Source organism: Globicephala melas, chromosome 1 (assembly GCF_963455315.2).
Source record: "Globicephala melas chromosome 1, mGloMel1.2, whole genome shotgun sequence".
Classification (NCBI taxonomy): Eukaryota; Metazoa; Chordata; class Mammalia; order Artiodactyla; family Delphinidae; genus Globicephala; species Globicephala melas.
In genome coordinates this window covers 112,649,441-112,673,095 of record NC_083314.1, presented here as the reverse complement: position 1 = coordinate 112,673,095, position 23,655 = coordinate 112,649,441, and the positions used below count along the sequence as shown (strand labels likewise).

The following is a 23,655-nucleotide window of genomic DNA, read 5'->3' as shown; positions in this document are numbered from 1 at the left end:
GTGTTCACACAGGCATTCCTTATTTTATTAAGCGTCACCTTATTGCACTTCACAGATACTGCATTTTTTACAAATTGAAACTTTTTGGCAACCCTGCATTGTCAGATGATGGTTAACATTTTTTACTAATGAAGTATTTTTTAATTGAGGTATGTACATTTTTTAGACATAATGCTATTGCATACTTAATAGACAACAGTATAGTATAAACATAACTTCTGTATGCATGGGAAACCAAAAAATTTGTGTGACTGGATTTGTTGTGATATTTGCTTTGTTGCAGTGGTCTGGAACTGAAACTGCAAAATCTCCAAGGTATGTCCATAGGTGGAAACAACCTTAATGTTCATTGACGGATGAGTGAATAAAGAAAATGTGGGGTTTTGGACTACTGCATAATGGACTATTATTATGCAGCCTTTAAAATGAACAAAATTCTATTTTGTTTCATTGTGTAAATTTAGTGCACATCCTTTTGGGTGTATTGATAAACAAATTAATATGCAAGTCATTTCTGGGGGGTCCAAATACTAGCTACAAATTTTCTATGCAGTAAACACGGTTTATATATAAACTGTAAATTTATCCAACTAATTTGTTGAAATAATTCCAATGAATTGGAACTGTTAGGACTAAGGATATCCCAAATTTATACTTTTGAGTCCAAACTAGATTTTCCCTTACTATATAGACAGGACTTCATCAATCTTGTCCCCCTGTGTTTACGTGGGTATGTTTCCTAAAACTGTATAAATGTTAAATTTCTAATCTTTGGTAATATGATATTACAAAACAATTGCTTTTCTTCTGTTATTGTTCAGCTCAGTCATCTTCATATATGCTTAATCCTTCCTAGTTACTTGTGTTATTTCACTTTCTTCTGTTTTTTTCTTTTTTTTTCCCATTCCTCTTGGTATATCGACATCTTCGTTACTAGTTTCTAAGAACTCATTTACGACTAAGGATGTTAACCATATGTCATGCAATGCAAATGAAATACCGTATTTTATTGCCATCAATTTACTATAGTGTTTTGTATTTTGGTTGTGTATTAAAATATAAACATGTTGTGTTTTAAAAAATAAAATAAATAAATAAAAAGAACGAAATTTTGACATAGGCTATAATATGGACGAACCCTGAAGTCCTTATGCTAAGTGAAATAAGCCAGTCCCAGAAAGACAAATATTGCATGATTCTACTTATATGAGGTATCTAAAGTAGTCAGACTCATAGAAGCAGAAAGAGTGATGGTTGCCAGTGGTTGGGGGAGGTAGAAATTGGAGTTGCTGTTAAATGGGTATAGGGTTTGAGTTATATAAGATAAAAACATTCTAGAGATCTGCTGTGCAAAAATATGCATATAGTTAACCGTACTGTACTGTACACTTAAAAATTTGTTGAGAGTAGATTTTATGTTATATGCTTTTTACCACAATTAAAAAAAAAACTTCCATGGGCTTATTAGCATTCAAGCTCCTCAACTTTATATTTAAGATCAGTCACAATCTACCTACTAACTTTTTTTTTTTTAAGTCAGGTAGGTTTATTTCCACACCTCCATCATTGTGTTGGTTTTGTACCTGTTGCACAAAATCTCTCATTCCTTCGTTCTACTTGGCCAAATCCAACTCATTCTACTCAAATCCCGATTTCTCTATGAAGACTCTCAGAAAAATGGCCACACAAATTATTCTCTTCTCTGAGCTCCTTCTCCATTTATTATGTGCTGCCTAGTTTACTTTTTAACTTTTCACACGTGGAAATCTCATGTTTCCAGTGGATTACAAGTTCCTAGTAGACAGAAGAGCATGTTTTAATCTTATTTCCAAGTAATTGCTTAACAAAGTCCATTGCCCATTGTATAACTCAATAAATATTTCTCAGCTAACTAAATGCTGCCTGGAATATAAAATGGTTAAAATAAGAAATCTGCGAACAAAATCTTGATTTTGGAATGTGAATCTTCAGGGCTGGCTTGAGGTGACCTCAGAGAACTATTTAGGAATGCATTTTCCTCTTATTAAGTTAGTTCACCAGATCTATTATAACTAATATAACTAATCTGTTAGCTATATAGGTAAACACATAACATATTTTAATAACTCAGTGTAAAAATTATTTCCATATATTCTGTAACATAACCTCACGAATAGGCTTTTTCAAAAAACTTACCAGGGATGTTATACAACAAACAAGAACAGCCTGCTTTACCATCCTTAATTCCATAACCAAAGTAACAACATAAACCATTATGGCAACAAATAACTTATTCCTCTGTTTCCTGGAGAACAGAGAATATTTATTGGGTACTCACTTTCTGCAGTAAGCAGCAAGGGATGTGGTTTTGCTAATGTTATGGGATGCTTGAAAACAGATTGCCAAACTGTAGCTCTCAAGGAGGCTTGTTGAAGTATGCTTTGTATCTATATACATATATACGTACACACACAGTCCCACAATCAACAGAACCATAGTTAACACAAGTCTCCAATGTTAGTTTGAGGTTTTTAGTCAACTGGCAGAAAATGAGGAGAAAATGAAAGGCTTCTTTAGAGCTGTGCCAAATTGCTCTGGAAAAGTTTGCAAATAGTGTAACCACGTATTTCAAACAGAGCGTGCATGATTTTTTTGATGACCATCTTGTATAACTGAAACATAACTTGAATAATTTATATTGTCCCCACTTTCTAAAGAAGACATATATACGAAAATATAGGAAGTTTTAAGATGCTTCCATGACATAGTGTACACAACTAAAAAAACACATCAGGCAAATAGGGTCACTATGTTTGCCTCTACTTTTCCCTTCTGTTTCTAGAAACAATTTTGAGGCAAATAGGAAGGACGAAAAAGAGAGACAAAAACAGACCCTTCCCAACCTATAAAACGTAAAATAATATTCCTCTTCCTTTAAAATTCTCTGGTTATTTTGATTAAATCATCTATGATATTATATTAAAATTCAGTCATGTGTAGAAAAACAATTAGTCTCATAATGTTGGTGCTGATGAGGCTACAAGCTCATGTTTATTGAAAAAATTTAGATAAAGCAATCTAAAAAGTAACTACTCCCACTGGAAATTCAACCATTAATATTCATTAAAGTGTCTGGCTTTCAGATCTTTTGTCCCACTTTCATATTGTAATTTTAAGACAAAAGGAAGTAATGAGAAGTATTAAAGATCACTATTATAATACTATTCAAAAGGTCAACTGCCTTTCTTCAGTTCTCTGACACTGTTCTTAACAAAAATTTAATAGAAACAAAATTTACAAACTGAAGAGGATTTACAAAGCCATCTTGTGTTCTTCACCTAGTATGATATGCATACTTTAAAACATAATGTTAGGGGGTGGAGTGCAAGATGGGGTAGGGATTAAGAGGTACAAACTATTATGTATAAAATTAAAAAGTGCTACATTAAAAGGATCATACACCATGATCAAGGGGGATTTGTCCCAGGGATGCAAGGATTTTTCCATATCTGCAAATCAATCAGTGTGATACAACACATCAACAAATTGAAAACCCAAATGATCATCTCAATAGATGCAGAAAAAGCTTTTGACAAAATTCAACACCCATTTATGATTAAAAACTCTCCAGAAAGTGGGCATAGAGGGAACACACCAACAACATAATAAAGGCCATATACGACAAACCTACAGCTAACATACTCAATGATGAAAAACTGAAAGCATTTCCTCTAAGATCAGTAACAAGACAAGGATATCCACTCTTGCCACTTTTATTCAACATAGTTTTGGAAGTCCTAGCCATGGAAATCAGAGAAGAAGAAGAAATAAAGGGAATCCAAATCGGAAAAGAAGTAAAACTGTCATTGTTTGTAGATGACATGATATTACACATAGAAAATCCTAAAGATGCTACCAGAAAACTACTAGAGCTCACCAATGAATTTGGTACAGTTGCAGGACACAAAATTAATACACAGCAATCTGTTGCATTTCTATATAGTAACAATGAAACATCAGAAGGAGAAATGAAAGAAACAATTCCATTTACCATCGCATGAAAAAGAATAAAATACCTAGGAATATACCTACCTAAGGAGGCAAAAGACCTGTACTCTGAAAACTATAAGACACTGAGGAAAGAAATCGAAGATGACACAAACATTTGGAAAGATAAACCCTGTTCTTGGATTGGAAGAATCGACATTGTCAAAATGACTAAACTACCCAAGGCAATATAAATATTCAGTGCAAGCCCTATCAAATTACACATGGCAGTTTTCACAGAACTAGAGCAAATATCTTAAAATTTACAGGGAGACACAAAAGACACTGAATAGCCAAAGCAGTCTTGAGAAAGAAAAACGGAGGTGGAGGAATCACACTCCTTGACTTCAGACTATTCTCCAAAGATACAATCATCAGGGCTTCCCTGGTGGCTCAGTGGTTGAGAATCTGCCTGTTAATGCAGGGGACACAGGTTCGAGCACCGGTCTGGGAGGATCCCATATGCCGCGGAGCAACTAGGTCCATGAGCCACAACGACTGAGCCTGCGCATCTGGAGCCTGTGCTCCACAACAAGTGAGGCCGCGATAGTGAGAGGCCCCTGCACCGTGATGAAGAGTGGCCCCCGCTTGTCAGAACTAGAGAAAGCCCTCGCACAGAAACGAAGACCCAACACAGCAAAAATAAATAAATTAATAAACTCCTACCCCCAACATCTTCTTTGAAAAAAAAAAAAGAAAAGATACAATCACCAAAACGTGTGGCACTGGCACAAAAACAGAAATATAGATCAATGGAACAGGATAGGAAGCCCAGAAATAAACCCATGCACCTATGGTAAATTAATCTATGACAAAGGAAGGAAGACTACACAATGGGGAAAAGACAGTCTCTTCAATAAGTGGTGCTGGAAAAAATGGACAGATACGTGTAAAAAAAAAAATGAAATTAGAACATTCTCTAACACTATATGCAAAAATAAACTCAAAATGGATTAAAGACCTAAATGTAAGTTCAGATACTATAAAACTCTTAGAGGAAAACATGGGCAGAATACTCTTTGACATTAATCACAGCAATATCTTTTTGATCCATATCCTAGAGTAATGGAAATAAAAGTAAAAATAAACAAATGGGACATAATTAAACTCAAAAGCTTTTGCACAGCAAAGGAAACCATAAACAAAACCAAAGACAACCCACAGAAGGGAGAAAATATTTGCAAATGATGTGACTGACAAGAGATTAATCTCCAAAATTTACAAACAGCTCATGAAGCACAATATCAAAAAAGCAAACAACTGAATCAAAAAATGCGCAAAAAATCTAAATAGACATTTCTCCAAAGAAGACATACAGATGGCCAAGAGGTGCATGAAAAGATGCTCAACATCACTAATTATTAGAGAAATGCAAATCAAAACTACAATGAGATATTACCTCATACCAGTCAGAATGGCCATCATCAAAAAGTCTACAAACAATAAATGCTGGAGAGGGTGTAGAGAAAAGGGAACCCTCCTACACTGCTGGTGGGAATGTACATTGGTACAGCCACTGTGGAGAACAGTATGGAGGTTCCTTAAGAACTTAAAAATAGAGTTGCCATATGATACAGCAATCCCAGCCTTGGCCATATATCCAGAGAAAAACATGGTTTGAAAGGATACATGCACCCCAGTGTTCACTGCAGCGCTGTTCACAATAGCCAAGACATGGAAGCATCCTAAATGTCCATCAAAAGATGAATGGATAAAGAAGATGTCGTACATATATACAATGGAATGTTACTCAGCCATTAAAAAAGAATGAAATAACGCCATTTGCAGCAACATGGATGGACCTGGAGATTATCATACTAAGTGAAGTAAGTCAGACAGAGAAAGAAAAATATCACATGATATCGCTTATATGTGGAATCTTTAAAAAAAGGATACAAAAAAAAAAATAAGGATACAAATGTACTTATTTACAAAACAGAAACAGACTCACAGACTTAGATAATGAACTTATGGTTACCAGGGGGACAAAGTGGGGGGGAAGGATAGATTGGGATTGATATGTACACACTGCTATATTTAAAATAGATAACCAACAAGGACCTACTGTATAGCACAGGGAATGCTGATCAATATTCTGTAACAACCTAAATGGGAAAAGAATTTGAAAAAGAATATACACATGTATACGTATAACTGAATCACTTTGCTGTACACCTGAAACTAACACAACATTGTTAATCATCTATACTCCAATATAAAATTAATTTTTTTTTAATTTTTAGAAAATTGTGAATCACCGTGTTGTACACCTGTAACTTATATAATATTGTATATTAGCTATACTTCAATAACATTTTTTTAAAGTTAGGAAACCCTACAGAAGAAAAAAAAATTAAGTTCAATTATTACTTCCTCTTGAAGTAATTCCCAATTTCCTAAGGCAGAATCTGTTGCTCAATTATCTAGGCTCTCATAGCCCTTCACCAACTCTTTTATATAGCGTCTTACAATACTTCGTGATTTTTTTTTTTCCCAACCTCTCTCTGAACTGTAATCTCATCAAGGGGAGGGACCATAGTTCAGAAATCTTTATCAACCCACATTTAGTACCTGGGTTAAAACATAAAAGAAACTCAATAAATGTTAAACGAATAAATTACTGAATGAATGGAAAAATGAATGTGCTTATATATGCATCAAGTTCAAGTTCCTAAGTATACAGCAGGTAAGGGGCTAAATTACATATGAGAAATTCTCAACTCAGTTCTCTATACTACCTCTCTCTCTCAATGTCCATTCATGCTACTATTTCTACTTTGGGATTTGGTTTACTACTAGATATTGATTATTTCTGTCTCAACGTCAACCAGATACCGCAAGCTAAATATACCCAGAATCAAATTTCTTGTCTTCCCCATCTTCCAAACCTGCTCCTCCTTCTGAGTTCCTTAGTTAATTCAATGACATCAGTAACCCAAGTCATAGTCCCAGTTTTATCTTTGACTTCTCTTTCTCCCATCACCTTCATTTAATCAGTTACCAAGTTGTATTGTTTCTATTTCTGAATTAGCTTTTAAATAGTCATTCAATCAATCATCCACTCAGCCAATATCTGTTATGTTCCTATTATGTGCTATGGATATTATCATGGTTATTGTGATATGTATAAAACCAATTAGTGTCTTTCTCAAAAAGCTTATAGTCTAATAGAGAGATAAGCAAATCAGCAGTCATATGAAGATAAGTGCTTGATAGATTTTTTTAGAAATACAGAGAAGAGACATCTCAATTAGATTTGAGAGGAACAGGAAAAGCTTCCTGGACAATGTGGCATGTGACGTGTAGGTGTTAGCTAGATAAGTAGGGCACAGATCCAGATTAAAAAAACAGCATGCAGGAAGCTGTGAGATTTGAACAAGAATGGCATGGTTTGGTACTCTAAATAGTCTACCTGGAGTAACGCTTTTGAAAGAGCAATGGGAGATGTGACTAGATGACAACAGAGTTAGAGAGGGAGAGGGAGAGTAGGTCATAAAGAACCTTGTGTAAAAAGTAAAGAATTATAATCCTTAACCTGGAAGCTATGGAGATACTGAAGAATTTAAGTACAAGAATGACATGATGAAATCTATACTTTACAAACATTATTACATCAGTAGTTTGGATGTAGATTTGAAGAAATGTCAGAATGGTGGCAAGAACAATTAGAGGGCTATTACACTAATCCTGGTGAAGAATAAATAGGGCCTAAACTAAAACATTGGCAGTGAAAATGGTTCCAAGGGCAAAGATAGGAAATTACGAGTCAAAGGAGAGATCAGGATAAAGGTGATAATTGATGGCATGAGGTCATTCAGGGGTCAGGAGAGGGTTTGATACAAAACATGTTAAATTTGAATACTGGGGAGGGGGAGGAATAACTTTTCTGTGGAGACAGAAAGGGAGGGGGAAATACGGCTGAATATGTACAGGGAGAGTTGTTAGGTGGCCAGTAGTGTTTTCAAATAACACACAGGATGCCCAGTTAGATTTGAATTTTACATAAACAATGAATAACTTTTAGTACAAATGTGTTCCAAATACTGCACCTTCATCCTCTCACAAGTTTCCTTTTCCTGAATGCCATATATCTTACTTGTCTGTCTACAAATTCTGACTCATTCATCATGTCAGCTCAAGTGCTACCTTCTCTACAAAGTGTAATCTGAGTCCCCTAACCATATACTCACGCAGTATCACATATTATATGTTATTCACATGGTTATTATAAAGGATTTCCTGCATATATTTCTCTAGATTGTAAGTTTCTTGAAAGTAGGAAGCAGGACTTTTCATCTTTGTAGCCCTAGGGTCTAGCACAATGGCTGTCACGTAAGAGGCAGCCAGTAAATATTTGTTGATTGAATGAATGTTCTGTTTCACTTCAGATCTTTATAACTTCTTTTCTAGCTTTTTCTAGCTCATCTCTTTGCCTTCATTTTTTCTCTTGTTAAACCATCCTCCATGCTGACATAAGAGGTATCTTTTTTAAAACATAAATCACCTAGATTACTTTACTATTTAAAAATCTTTGATTACTACATGATGCCCATGGTAGAAGTAGGAACTCTTCAACATGGTCTTAAACCTTCCCCACAATTTAATCCCCAAACTAAGTGGTTAAGAGCTCAGACTTTGAAATCATGTCTGGGTGAGAATCCTAAGTCACCTGATAGTTATGTGACTGAGGGAATAACTTAACTATCTATAAAATGGGGATAAAATCTACCTCATAAAGATGTTGTGAAGATTAAATGAGGTATCTGTAAAACATTTACTACAGTACTGTAGTACTTGACACGATAGTACACTAACAAATATAGCTATATTAATATCCTTTCCAGCTTCATCCCCTAACACTTCCTCTCTACTCACACTAATAACCTTCCACAGCAGCTATACTTCATAACCTGCCAGTTCTCCAAACTTCAGGCTATTTCATTGTTCTGTGTCTATTCACAATACTTTATTTGTTTACGATGCTCATTCTATGTCAGCCTGCTTGGCAAAGCTTGGTATTTAAAGGTTTTCTATGGATAATTTCTAGTATACATACACAACAACAGTAAAGGAAGTTAGAAATGATTAGGTTTCTGCAGATAGTTTGTACTATGTATAAATTCCAGAACACCATAGGCTTTCTTTTATTTTAATCAGTGGATATTTAATAGGCCCTAAAGAGTTTTAGTGGTCAGAAAACTCTCATCTATTCAGTGTAGGCTATAGGTTTTTGGGTTTTTAAATTTTTTTCACCTCTTATAAGAAATAGTTTTTTCAGTTATTTACTTGCTTTGCAAATATTGTCACCCTAATCTAAGTCTAGACCAAACCAGGAAAATCATTTTCAATGACCTGAACCCAAGAGGCTGTATAAACATACTCCTACTAAACAAATGATACCAAAAGAACAAGCAGACACGCAAACTACTTCCTGATTATCTCAAAACAAGCTGTACAAGGTTTTTTAAATGCACCGAGTCAGCTCAAAAATATCCAGAAATGTTCTGATATTTCTAAAATAGTTTTTTACCCATTCATTGAGATTTGACATTAGAAAACTATAGATACCATACTTTCTTCTTCTTCTGTTTTTCTTTTTCTTTTTTTTTTCCTTACCTTTGATCCTTCAGGGCCATTTTGTCCAGGAATCCCAATATCTCCAGGAAAACCCTAGGGAACATAAAAATATAGAGAGTTTATTCCATAGCAAATTACTTTAAATCTATTAAGCATATAGAAATTCCCTTTGCCTTTCTTTGATGTCCAATAAAAATGATTTATTCTCCTCAAAATTTCAATATTAAAGATTAATCGTTAGGCAGTTGTCTGACATTGGAATACAAAACTTACTAAGTATACTAAAACAGAGCTTACTTCATCAGTTATTCATGAACAATCCTCAGACCCAAAGAAAATTCTCTAATCATTCACAACTTGAAAAAAAGGCAAAAAAAAAATGTAACAGGTCTTTTCAGTGTCATATGGGACACAAAGCCACCCAAGGATTAGGGGAATGTACTTTGTTAGACTCACTGTTTACTAACTAACTATATGCTAATTCTTCTGTTTGGTGAAAAAAACAATAACCCCAAAGGTTATATATCTTAACATACAGGATACTAATCAGTTTTGTATCGAACTCAACTATCTTATTCTAACATTCCCATATTCAATTGTCTATAAATAGCTCAATGTTCTTTGAATTTGTATTAACATCTTACTGGTTCCATCATTAATTAACAAATTGAATAAAATCTTTGACCCATGTTTACTTCATATTTGCCTGAAAATCATAATTTTACCTTTTCAGAAATTATACTTTAACAGTCTAAAACAGTTTTCTCAAGAAATAGAAATGGACCAAAGTGTCAGAAAAATCTGTGCTGAGAAAAGGCCAACAGTGTTGCTCCAAAATGGTTAGATCGATATTCTTACTGAAATAATACATTAGAATGAAATTCATCATGATCAGTTTCCATATTGATAATAAGCTAATAATTATAGTTTTCCTTGTATTTTGTCACAGATAAGCTGTTTCAGTGTTTCCTTCTGACATGGACAAAGGAATAAAAAGTAGGATAAGTACAAGAATCATATCTTTAAAAGTAAAGAAGGCTGCAATTAAGTATGAATGTCAGCTAGAAAAGACAGTTCATTGGAGGGGTAAATATTATGGTAATTAAAATGCCAACAAGTAAGATGGAATAGCAAGGTTGATTCTGGAAAACTCATCTTGGAAAAAAAGAAAAAATCAACAGTAAGTGATACCAACTTATCCAGTCTGGATTAGGACAGAAATGACTCCAATTTAAAACTTGGATTCTGTGGAGAAAAATATTACTTGTGGTCGTTTCTGGCAAGAGAAAAGGCAGTGGTAACAGAAAGACTGGACACAGGATCAGATTTCTGGAAGTTTTGGAACAGAATATGTTTAATACAGACATGCTGATGGCTTTTCTAACTAAAGGAAATCAGGTTCATCTATACTTTCTCTGCCTTGAGTAATTTTCCCTTATCTTTCTTTACCTGGAACACTTAAGTTTTAAATAGGAGATTAAATAATATATCACTTGCAAATCTTTCTTTGACCTCCAATACCCTGAGTTAGGACCCTTCTAAGACTCACACCATCCTAGGGTCCTACAAGTTTAGTTGATAGTGTTTTGGCTTGTATTGTTTTCCTCATCAGATTGTAAATTCCCTGAGGGCAGCTTTATCTCTTATTAACCACCATATTCCCAGAAACTAGTACAACACCTGGCACATAGTAAATGCTAAAAAAATTGATTTTTTTTGCTCTTGAATAATGATTTGTTTCTTTTGACAATAAAAAGGGACAACGTGGCTGGTGGCTACTTTTGGCCCCTCAATACCAGTTTACAACCACTGGTTCACAGCATGCTCATAGATAAATTCATAATTCCTGTCCATTCTCCAGCTGAGCCTGGAACACCTTGTCCTACTAGAAACCAAGCTGTAAAAGGTATCAAACCTGGAGTCACGTTAAAAGAACTCTGGGAGCTTGAAGAGGATCTCACCAGCCAGAAATGGGACAATATGAACTTCAGTAAGGACAAAAATTGCAATGGATTGCAACAGGTCAAATATGATTAAATTCAGAAGTTCAAAATGATACAACAAAAAATTATTCGCATTTAGCAGATGAAAGAAAGCCAACTCATTATTTCCAAAACTGGTAAACAAAGGTGAAGAATCAAGCATTTATTCCACCTTTTCTATACATACAATAATACAACTAACCAAATAGTAGATTAGGGGATGTATTCCAGCCAATAAATGAAAAAGAAGTGAAAGAACAAGAATATCTCCATTTTGCAATCCCCTAAATGATCTAATGTATGTAGGGAGTTGAGGAATCACAACTGTTAACTAACGTCACAGAATGATGATAGACATTTTGTGCTTCCTAATGAAAGAACACAATATCACCCATAGTCTTGCCAAAAACAAACAAGCAAAACTGACCTTGGCTAGGTCTCTATATGTGGCTACCAATTTGCAGGAAATACAGAGGGAGAAACATGCTTAACTACACCATGAGACTATAATCAGCAAAATCCAGGCTGTAGGAATCTCTACAGGTTAAATGACTGGGGATCTTCAACAATTAAATTATAAAGTGGGGAAAAGGCAATGGAAGGAGAACTTGTAGACTAAAAGACACAAGAGTAAAACAAACAAGACTAAACTACAGTTTTAAAAGATGTACACCCGAGTGATAAACCATAAAAGAAAAAGAGGAACTGCTTACTTACTGCAGGAGAGATAGGCTTGTGGCTGGGTTGGGATCCATAAAAGTTTCTGGGGATAACTGGCAGTTCTATTCCTCACCTGTGTGGTAGTTATAAGAGTGTTTGTCTTATAACTGTTTGTGATATACATTTGTTTTATATAGTTTTTAGTGTCTGCGCTTTATTTTCAATAAACAGTAAGAAAAACGTTATGAGGTGGCTTCTGGATAAATATGAACTATTGAGTATATATGCATGAATATCTGCTCCTTCTTAATCATTAAAATTACAGTAAAGGAATATTTAAAGACAAAAAGTACCAAAGACCAGGGAATAAGAGACAAAAGATGTCAGCAAATCTGTTCTTATATTATAGCCATGTAAGTTGAATATTTTAAAATTAAAACTTTATTTAAAAGTTCAGAAGCACATCAGTATAGCTATTAAAAGGAAGAAAAAAATCTCAAATAGGATACCTTTGAAACTTGGCCAGAGAATATATTTTTTTAAATAAACTGTTTTTTTTTAAATTGGGGTATAGTTGCTTTACAATGTTGTGTTAGTTTCTGCTTCACAACGAAGTGCATCAGCTACATGTATACATATATCCCCTCCCTCTTGGACCTCCCTCCCAACCCCCACCCACAATCCCACCCCTCGAGGTCACCACAGAGCACCAAGCTGAGCTCCCTGCATTATACAGCAGGTTCCCACTAGCTATCCGTTTTACACATGGCAGTGGACCTAGAGTCTGTCATAAAATGTGAAGTAAGTCAGAAAAACAAATATCGTATATTAACACAGATATGTGGGATTTAGAAAAATGGTACAGATGAACCTATTTGCAGGGCAGGAATAGAGACCCAGATGTAGAGAACGGACGTGTGGACACGGTGTGGGGTGGGATGAACTGGGAGACTGGGATTGATGTATGTGCACTGCCATGCATATAACAGAGAGCTAATGGGAATATTTTTATTATTTAAAAAATTCCAGGGCTTCCCTGGTGGCACAGTGGTTGAGAATCTGCCTGCTAATGCAGGGGACACGGGTTCGAGCCCTGGTCTGGGAAGATCCCACATGACGCGGAGCAACTAGGCCCGTGAGCCACAACTACTGAGCCTGCGCGTCTGGAGCCTGTGCTCTGCAACAAGAGAGGCCACGAGAGTGAGAAGCCCTCGCACCACGATGAAGAGTGGTCCCCGCTTGCCACAACTAGAGAAAGCCCTCGCACAGAAATGAAGACCCAACACAGCCATAAATTAATAAATAAATAAATAAATATATAAGCCAAGCATTTGAAGCCCTTTAAAAAAAAAAAAAAATTCTGTACCTGGTTTACCACCAAGTAAAGATCTTACCTTTTAAATAATAAATTTAAAATATAAAAATCAGAGTTAACTGGGTCAGCTGAATTTTAATGATAACCTATGTCTACAAAATAAAGTTTTTTTTTAACTAATTCATTGTTGAAAATGTAAATCAAATGACAGGACGTGGCCATCCTTGCCAAGTAGCAAAATTTCAGAGAGCTCAGAGATTGAAAGATTTAAAAATACACCATTCAGAATCTATAACTTTCATTAGAAAACTACATTGGCATGAAACTATACAGAAAAATAATTAAACACAAAAATCTGATAAAATGCTTTATTTTTTTCATCTAAAATACTTCAGTAAACACTGAAAAGTCAAAATGGTTTCTCCCACAATGTGCTTCACTATCTAAGTTGTCACATCACAATTGAAAATATAACACCTTAGTGAGGAAAAGGATGAACAGTCTGACTTGCAGTGCTTGTTTTAAAAATTGAGATATAATTGACATAAAGCATATTAGTTTCAGGTGTAAAACACCTGTATATAAATATAGAGAGAAAGAAATGATCACCACAATAAATCTAGTTAACATCCATCACCATGCTTAGTTGTAATTTTGTGTGTGTGTGATGATAACTTTTAAGATCTACTCTCTTAGAAACTTTCAAATGTGCAATACAGTGTTATTAACTATGTTACCATACTGTGCATTACCTCCCCATGAATTATTTGTAACTGGAAGTCTGCACCTTTGACCCCTTTTACCCACTTCACCCACCTTCCCCACCTGACCCCTGCCTCCTGCAACCGCCAATCTGTTCTCTGTATCTATGAGGATTTTTTGTGTTTGTTTTAGTTTAGATTCTACATAAAAGTGAGATCATGTAGCATTTGTCTTTCTCTGTATGACTTATTTCACTTAGCATAATGCCTTCATGGTGTATCCAGGTTATTACAAATAATTTAAGGCTGAATAATACTTAATCAGATTTTTTTTTGCTATTGAGTTATATGAGTTCTTTATATATTCTGTATATTAACCCCTTATCAGATATTTAATTTGCAAATATTTTCTCCCATTTGATAGTCTGATTTTTCACTTCGTTGATGGTTTCTTTTGCTGTGCAGGACCTTTTTAGTTTGATGTAGTCCTACTTGTTTATTTTAGCTTTTGTTGCCTGTGTTTTTGTGTCAAATCCAAAAAAATCATCACCAAGACCGATGTCAAGCAGCTTTCTGCCTATGTTGTCTTCTATGAGTTTTATGGTTTCAGGTATTACGTTCAAGTTTTTAATCCATTTTATTTTTTGTGTATAGTGTAATATAGGGGGTCAAGTTTCATATTTTTGCATGTGGCTGTCCAATATTCCCAAACCATTATTGAAGAGACTGACCTTTCCATCACTGTATATTCTTGGCTCCTCTGTCATAGATCAACTGACCACATGTGGATGGATTTACTTCTGGTCATTTTTTCCTTTCTCTTCTGTTCCAGTAATCTATGTGTCTGTTTTTATGGCAATATCATACTGGTTTGATTACTATAGCTTTGTCATATAGTTTGAAACTAGGAAGTGTGATGCCTCCAGCTTTGTTCTTCCTTCTCAAGGTTGCTTCAGCTATTTGGGGTCATTTGTGGTTCCACATGAATTTTAGGATCGTTTGTTCCATTTTTGTGAAAAATGCCATTGGAGTTGTGGTAGGGATTGCACTGAATCTGTAGGTTGCTTTGGGTAGTATGGACATTTTAACAATATTAATTCTTCCAATCCACGAACATGGAATATCTTTCCATTAATTTGTGTCTCCTTCAATTTCTTTCATCAATGTCTGTACTGTCTTACAGTAGAACTGTAAGTTCTCAACATACAGGTTTTTCACCCCCTTGGTTAAATTTATTCCTAGGGTTTTTTGTTTGTTTGTTTGTTTGTTTTGGTGCAATTATAAATGGGGTTGTTTTCTTAAGTTCTCTGATAGTTCATTATTAGTGTATAGAAAAAACTGATATTTTTTGTATATTGATTTTGTATCTTGCATGTGGTGCCTTCTTAATAGAAATAGTTTAATCACCAATTTTTATTAAGAAGCAGGAAACTCAAGTAGCTTTAAAAATAATAAGTAAAAATGTGTCTTCTGTTTTTGGACTGCTAACATTTGTTTACTGCACTGAGAAGAGTGATTCAGTATCCTTTCCAGTGAAAACATTTTATTATTCTCTAATCACTAAAGGCTGAGTCTAGTTCACATGCATTTTTAAAGCAAAAGTGGGAACCAAAGCACTAGCAGATTCCATTAGTTTCCTAAGAAATCATAAAACTAAAATATTGTCATTCTTATTCTGGCAGCTGTCAGAAGTCTGGAAGCTAGAGGCTCCTAACAGAATAAATATGTGATGCTCTATGGTATATATTAAGCACATTAGTAATTCTTTAATAAGAGTGGTAAGTCTGTTTTATTTTGAAATATATAGTCCTTTCAGTTAAAAAGATAGTTAAAAATGGTAAACTGATAAATAATCCACAAATAAATAAATCCAATGAATAAACTAATTATGGTATATTGGTAAGATGAAACAACCTGGATGTGGCAACCTGGATGAATCTCAAATGCATTATGCTAAGTAAAAGAAGCCAGACCAAAAAACAGTATATACTATATGAGTTCATTTACATAAAACTTTAGAAAAATGCAAATTAACCTAAAGTGACAAAAAGCAGATCGGTGGTAATCTGGGAAGGGTGGGGGCAGAAAAACAAAATGAGGGATTACAAAAAATGAACAAGTGTTGAGTTTGACAAATACCTTTTATATCTTGATCTTGGTGATGGTTTCACAGGTTATACGTACATGAAAAATTATGAAATTATACAATTTAAAATATACAGCTTATTATATTATAATATACCTCAATTATACCTGTACAAAACTATACAAAAATAAGTTAATTGGTATTGGGTGTTTTAGATAATCATTTGTTTTTTGGTAGGTAACAGTTTGTAATGATTTGAAGACCATTAGAGAGAAAGTAGAATTTATTCATTGAACTTAGCCCCAGGTGAAATCAGTGAAGTTCAGAATTTGTATTATTTTGGAGGTAATAACACGTTCAATTATAATAGGTTAAAAGTAAAGTACATATTTGGGGAAATTTAAATTTTTCTGATATTTTATAATATAGCTTTAAATACTCTTATTATAGATAAGAGTGACATTTAGGTCATTTAACTATCATGAAAAATTTCAAGTTTTTTCATTGATTTTTATATACACTACGCATTAAATACACAAGAACACAATATGATTTGACTTAAATTTATCTTCTGAGTAGTTTATAAGTCTGAACAAAGTAGAGATGAATATATTCCTTTGAAAATAGTCATATTGAGAAAAGATAAAATTAAGAAACCATTTAAGATAGGGCAACATAAAAATTATGAATTCCTGAAGGGCAAAGTTATGCAAAGCCTTGTCTGGTGCTGGGCATACAGTACATTCAAAGTACATTCAACAAAAATTTGATGGCCTGAATTGATGAACAAATTAAAAACAAATTCTATTTGAATAATTATATTTTCAATTACGCAATTTCAAAAGTTACCCTTTGTCTGAAAAAGCAAACAACTCCACCCCAACAAAAAATAACCAACTAGTATAGCTTCTATAGATAGGATTCAAATTTTTCATGTGCAAACAAGAATGAATGCATCCAGAGGGAGAGAGGTTCTGTAAGGAGATAATTTAGTTTTGAGACATGGATCCAAAAAACAATCATAAGATTTTGTTCTTTAGTATTTGTGGAAGTACATGCCATGTCGGGAATATACTGAGTCCAAGTAGGAAAGTAATAAAAGAAGATTTAAATGACCTTTTCTGAGTGAGAATAATCTATCCAAAAGTTAATGCCAAAAAAATATTTGAAAGGACAAAAATAATAAATTCACTTTCCCAGTAAACTATAGAAACTAAACTTGAGCCCAGGGCAGTGTGCAACTGCAAATTAAGGAACTGTTCTGTCTTTTGAAAAAAACCACAAATAGAAAATATGAGCTTCTGGAAAAATAAATGCAGAATAAAGAATTCATCTAAGTATCTGGCTCACTTTCATTCTCTTTTGCTGTTTTAGGTCTAAAAAGCCATCAAAACCAGATTTTTTTTCATTATGATACTGTTAAAAATCTTTGCAAATGATTATTGCTATTTATATATTTCCCCTTTTGTAATTCTATATATTTAAGCAATAACTATAGCACAGCTGAACTCTAAATTCCATTTATATGTAACATTCTAAAAGCTCAGAGAAAATCCAAAAAGACAATAAAATCCTTTATGACATAGCATACACTCTCTCTTCTAAATAAAACTTTGCTTAAATAGTATTCACAGTATATTTGAAGTCACTCAAAAAAACCTACAAAGTCAATTGCAAAGGCTACTTTCATTCTACTGAAATCTACAGAAAACTATTACTAAACTTATAATTTTAAAATAATTTATTTTGACCATTATTTGATACTTAAGTTTGGATAACCTATAGTGACAAAAAGCAGATCAGTAGTAGACTGAGGAAGGGAGGAACATGAAGGACAGAAAGGAAAGGTTACAAAGGTAAACAAAGAAATTTTGGGGTTTGATGGATGAATTCACTATTTTGATTTCAGTGATTGTTTCACAAGTTAAACATATGTCTAAAATTATCAAATTGTACAATTTAAATATAGGCAGTTTTGTTATATATAAATTATACTTCAATAAAACTGTAAAGCAAAAAGGTAGTTGGTATTGGATGTTCTAGATAACCACTTGCTTTTTGGTAGACAATAGCTTGCAACCACGTAAAGAACCTTAGAAAACCTGTCCCCAGATAAAAATCAGTGAAACTCATATTTCAAAATGTTTTGGAGATAATAACATGACTGTGATTTGATACTTACCTTTAGATAAATATCATTTTAGGTACTCATTGTCTATATACATGACTCATTTAGAATTCTTATGAGCATCTTTAAGAATATATAGTCATTCCTTCAAGTTGCCATGTGTCAGGCATTGTTCTTGGTACTGAACATATACTACAGAATGAAGATATTCCCTTGTTTCATAGAATGTATGATATATTCCAGAGACTCTTTACCTCAGATTCTCATTTCAGTGTGCGTAAGTTTGTGGCACGGAGTGGGAAGTTGGGTGATTTAAAAAGCTGATTTATATTGTTATGAGGAACTATCATGTATCAATCGCCCACGTTTGGTTTAAATACACAACTATGGGCCTGGGCCACTCTATGTTGTTTCTCATTCTCTCGTTTTCCAAATGGAATGAATAGTGTGGCTATTTTGTTTTCTTTCTAAAATCATATACTGATTAGTTGAGATGTAGACCTGTATCTGGGTCTCACTGAGAATGCTCCTTACCCAAAGAACCTGGCCTCGGAGCTGTAACAAATAACTGACCAATACACTGGGTTATCTTTCTCTGGAGAAGGGAGAGTATATTTTCAGCTGTGTGGGTAGCCACATGCACTATGTTACCAAAGGCATTTTAAAACCTGTGTAAGTGCGAAGAAGGGTATATACAGATATTGGGCACCAAAAATGTGAAATGTAGACAGCATTTCTTTTTATCTGCTCACCATCTGTTTGGGGAACTACTCTCTTCCCCAGTTTGCAGTGCATGTGCTTCTGGTCCCCACCCCAGTTTTTTAGGGGTATAGGATCACCTATACCCTAGGTGATCCAAATCCTGCCAATTACAGTATTCCTGTTTCATGGCTGTTGTGATTGACTTAAAGATGACCATGTAATCCCAGTCAGATTGGCTGGAGCCTACCTTAGAATTTCTGCCGGAGCTACAGAGAAAGAAGAGTGCTTTCTTTTTGCTAAGATTGCTAACTCTTAGAGCAATATAAGCCTAGAGTTGCCAAGAGCCACCTGTTCCACAATGTTTGTAAATGAAGCCAACAGAGATAAGGCTAGAAAATGAGAGTAATTTGATTATATTCATCCAGCTCCTGTATCTAGCCAAACCTCTAGGCACATGCAGTGCTGGACTTCCTGACTACATTAGCCAGTCCTGATTTTTTGGCTGAAAACTGTTTGAATTAGGTTTCTGCCATTTTTAATGGAAACAGACTTGACTAAAACACTGAACTGTCTGCAGTTCTCTAAATACACCCAGCTTCCTCATATATCTGTTCTGGAATGCCCTTGTCCTCTGCTTGCATTTGGTAAGTCCCTACTACGTCTTCATCTTTGATCAAGCAACCATGTTTCTCAGAAGTCTTTCTTAACTCCCTCCACCCCTGAGGTTCCTTCATCATACAATTTGTTACTAACTCAAATGTATCATGATCTGTGAAGCCTTTCGTAGTTCCTCTTAGTCAAAATCAGTAGCTGTTCCTTTATATTCCTACAGAACTCTGTTAACATGGCTGTTTAGTACTTATTGCACTATATTATAATTATGGACATGTTTATTCCAATATAATGTGAGCTCATGGAGGAAAATGAATGTACCTTACTCATCTTTATACCTCCAACATTTACCTTAACATGTTGCTGGAGACAATTCTCCATAGTCTCTTGAATTTCTGCACATTATGTAAATGAGGTACTTACCATTTCTCATACCAGTCTCTTTTCAGGGAATTTTGTATAGTAAACATAGAGATAGTGTCTCCCCCAATAGCAAAAGTCAGGAACACTTACTGTCCATATAATAATGTCTTTTTCTGGAACCCATTATTTTTTTATAGCTGTCCATTATAAAAGATTCAGCTTCCTTAAGCTCCAAGTTCTTCTTATGAAATGCAACCCACTGTATATGCAAAGGTCATCCAGGTCTCTTCATATCACCCTCTGGAAACTGAAGCTCAGTGAGTCAGTGCAGAAATGTTGATACTCCAGAAACTACTATTGCTGAGAGTAATAAACTATCATTTGTCTCTATCCCAGGAGTCTTGTGTCTTCTACCAGAATCTTTGAAACTGTCAGGCTAACTTGCTGGCTTGCAAACAGGATAAAATCTCAGATCCTTCACAGTCCCTGACGGTTCAGGTCATGAGGACGGGATACTGATGGAGACATAGCTTTCTGTAAGAGGAAGTATGAGGGCTTCACCAGATGACAACAGGATATGAGGAGAGTTAATGGGAATTGGCAGTGAATTTGACCAAATTGTGCAGTCAACCAGGCAATAAATCGTCCCGCACTTTATTGCCTGCTAAAAGGAGGAACTGGGAAAGATGGCTGTAGACCAAGTACTGGGAACGGGAAGCATCTTCAAAGACAGTTGCCCTAGTTGTTGCTAACTCTCCTCTGGATGGAAAGATTTCCTCCTAAATCTGGTGAGCAGCCTCAGGTCTACCTCATTGTAACAAAAGTACTAAGTACTATTATTAACAGTAACAGTACTAAGATTCATCCTAGGTTGGCAGAAGATTCCATCCCCTTTCAGATAACAGTTATAGAGACTGCCACTTATACTGAGTATGAAAGGATAGAAATTTGTGACTGTTATGGACAGAAACCAGGCAAATCAATAAAACTTTGGCTGGTTTACTTGGGAGATGAAGGGGAAGATTCCATATTTTTTTCCACAATACGACTATGGTATTAGGCCTGACTACCTAGCTACTGAATACTGTGCCTCTGGTATAGCTTAGAATCAAAGGCCTTATGCAATTTGGCACCAATCTACTTTTATAACCTTATCTGTCACTCTAAACCAACACAAGAAATCTGCATCAGCTAGCCAGTTTTATTCACTGTCTGTAAATCCACCAAGCATATTACCTAGATGTCTAGCTCTGCTCACGTGATTTACCCTGCTTGGATTGCTCTCCCCTTTTCCTGCCCTTTATTCATCAACAATCTAATTCAAGATCCACCTTTTCCAAGACCCTTTCCCTAATCCTTCTATCTTGTTAACTCTCTGTACTAACACTGAACTATAATAACTATTTATTTAATTCTCACATGATGCTGTTACCATTATTAACAAGTATATGCATATATCTTGTCTTTCTCAAGCAGGCTGTAAATTTCCCCCAATTATGGATAACACATTCTTTTTGTATATATCCCACAGTGTTCACTAGGCACAGCCTTGCACACTGTAGGAACTCAATAAACAATTTTTTATTGACTGATTTAATCACATGTTTTCTTTCAGCACTACTTTTTGAGTAACAACTAAAAACACCAAATTACTCAACCAAACTCAGTTGATAAAAGATACCAAAGATGTAACTGGTTTAAGTGAAGGGAATCAATTAGCACTAAGATCTACTCAACTAATGTAGCTGGCCACAGGCAGCCTCGTTCCAGTTAAGTTCACTTAAGTGCTAAAATGGACATTTAGAAGCACGCCTTCACTAACGAGCAGACTCTCCAAATAAACTTTGGTCTTTGTCTCTAATGAAGACCACCACGGTGGAAAAAGAGGACCCACTGCTTGGCCACTTCTGGTATCTCTGTGATTAGTGGTCTCAGCTCATTTTTACAGTAAACAACTGGTCCCATTTACCAAGAACATCATCCAAAATTCAACTATTTGGCAATCTCTGTAGCCCAGGGAGGTTAACGGCTGAATCAACAAACATTGTAACTATCCTGCTACCACATTTGAAGGTGGTTTACTGCCAGAACTGGGAGGAAGCATGTGATTAGTGCTAAAATTGATATTACCATGCTTAAAGGAATAGAAAAGAGTCCTGTACAGCATTCTCCATATGTTTTTCTTAAAAACAAAGAACGATTATGGAAAAATTTTTAATCTTATGTTTTAAAGTACATAATGTTTTACCTTGAGACACCTCTAATATTTACAGTTCTGTGAAGAGCTAAACGCACAGGTATATTTACTTCTTTGTTACAGCAATTTAATAATTCACCTAGAATAAGCAAGAAAATAACTTTGAAGTGACATTTGTTCAAATGGTCTTTAATGATGAACAATTCTCTTCAATGCCAATGGCAAACAACTTAGCATTTACAACAAAAACTTCAGAGTGCTTTGCTTTTACTAACTCTTATGAAGATTTGAATTTCCAAACTAGAAAGCACTAGCAAGAAATATTGGCCAGTCTTGTCCTGTCTTATTGGTAGTGTAGGTGACCTCTTGTATGATATGATTAATTTGAGGGGTATCAAAGTTTCTAATCAACCACAAATTTTTCCCTGCTCACTAAATGATACTCAAGACTCACTGCATTACTTTCAGGTTTCTGTTTAGTGTTGAAATGTAAATATCCTTGAGAGGGAATTATATTGCAGTTCGCTGTTAACCAGTTACTGATGGGAGTGAAATATATTTATCAGGTCTTTCTCTAAAAACAGGCTTTGATAAGAAGGGTAAATTATGGAAAGAAAAAGAGACACTGGTTGTTTGAAATAGACAAGAACTCATACCCAACAGGGAGAGAGTATAGAAAGGAGAGACCAGAGACCTCAGGAAAGAAATTCTTTGGCTGTTTTATAATTTTCTCTGAGAACTACACTGATTCTAGACTATTAAAGAATGACCTGATTTTTTATTTTTTATTTTATCAAACCTAATTAATCTTGATGTCTGGGAAAAAGACAGACAGTGGAGGCTTTGACATAGTCTGAATTTAGTATTAATTTCTTGAATATAAGCTCCTTAAAGTCAGGACTTAATCTAACTCGCCATCGTTTTGTGGTTTTGGTGATTAACATAAAATAGGTATCTCTAAAAGACCTCCTGAAAATGAATAATTAGAACTGGATTTTCTATAAAGGAGCCAAAAAGGCAGGGATACTCCTATCGTTAGGTGGACCTTTGGTTCTAAGGATCAGCCAATCACTCACAATTACATGACGGCCAATCACATTGTGTGTGGAGAGCATATCAGAGATTAGTGCCACCATTTAAGATCTAAAATATGTACGGGTGGCAGTCTCTATCATAGCACTGTTTAATTTGTCAGACTGGCCCATACAGAAATCAGTTTTATTCTGGAGATAACTGTAGACTACCACAGCCCCAAATGCAGCTGCTGTGTCGGATGTAGTATTATCACCAAAGCAGATGACCAAGG

General features: G+C 34.9%; 1 protein-coding gene across 6 annotated transcripts in view; it reads right to left on the bottom strand.

Annotated features, from left to right (window-relative positions):
* COL24A1 (collagen type XXIV alpha 1 chain) overlaps nt 1–23,655 on the bottom strand; it is a 431,901-nt gene that overhangs the window by 229,016 nt on the left and 179,230 nt on the right. For all 6 annotated transcript variants that reach the window (XM_060303290.1, XM_060303280.1, XM_060303308.1 and 3 more), the window contains one exon: nt 9,643–9,696. In XM_060303290.1, the coding sequence (XP_060159273.1) occupies nt 9,643–9,696 (54 nt within the window). The remainder of the gene's footprint in view (nt 1–9,642; nt 9,697–23,655) is intronic.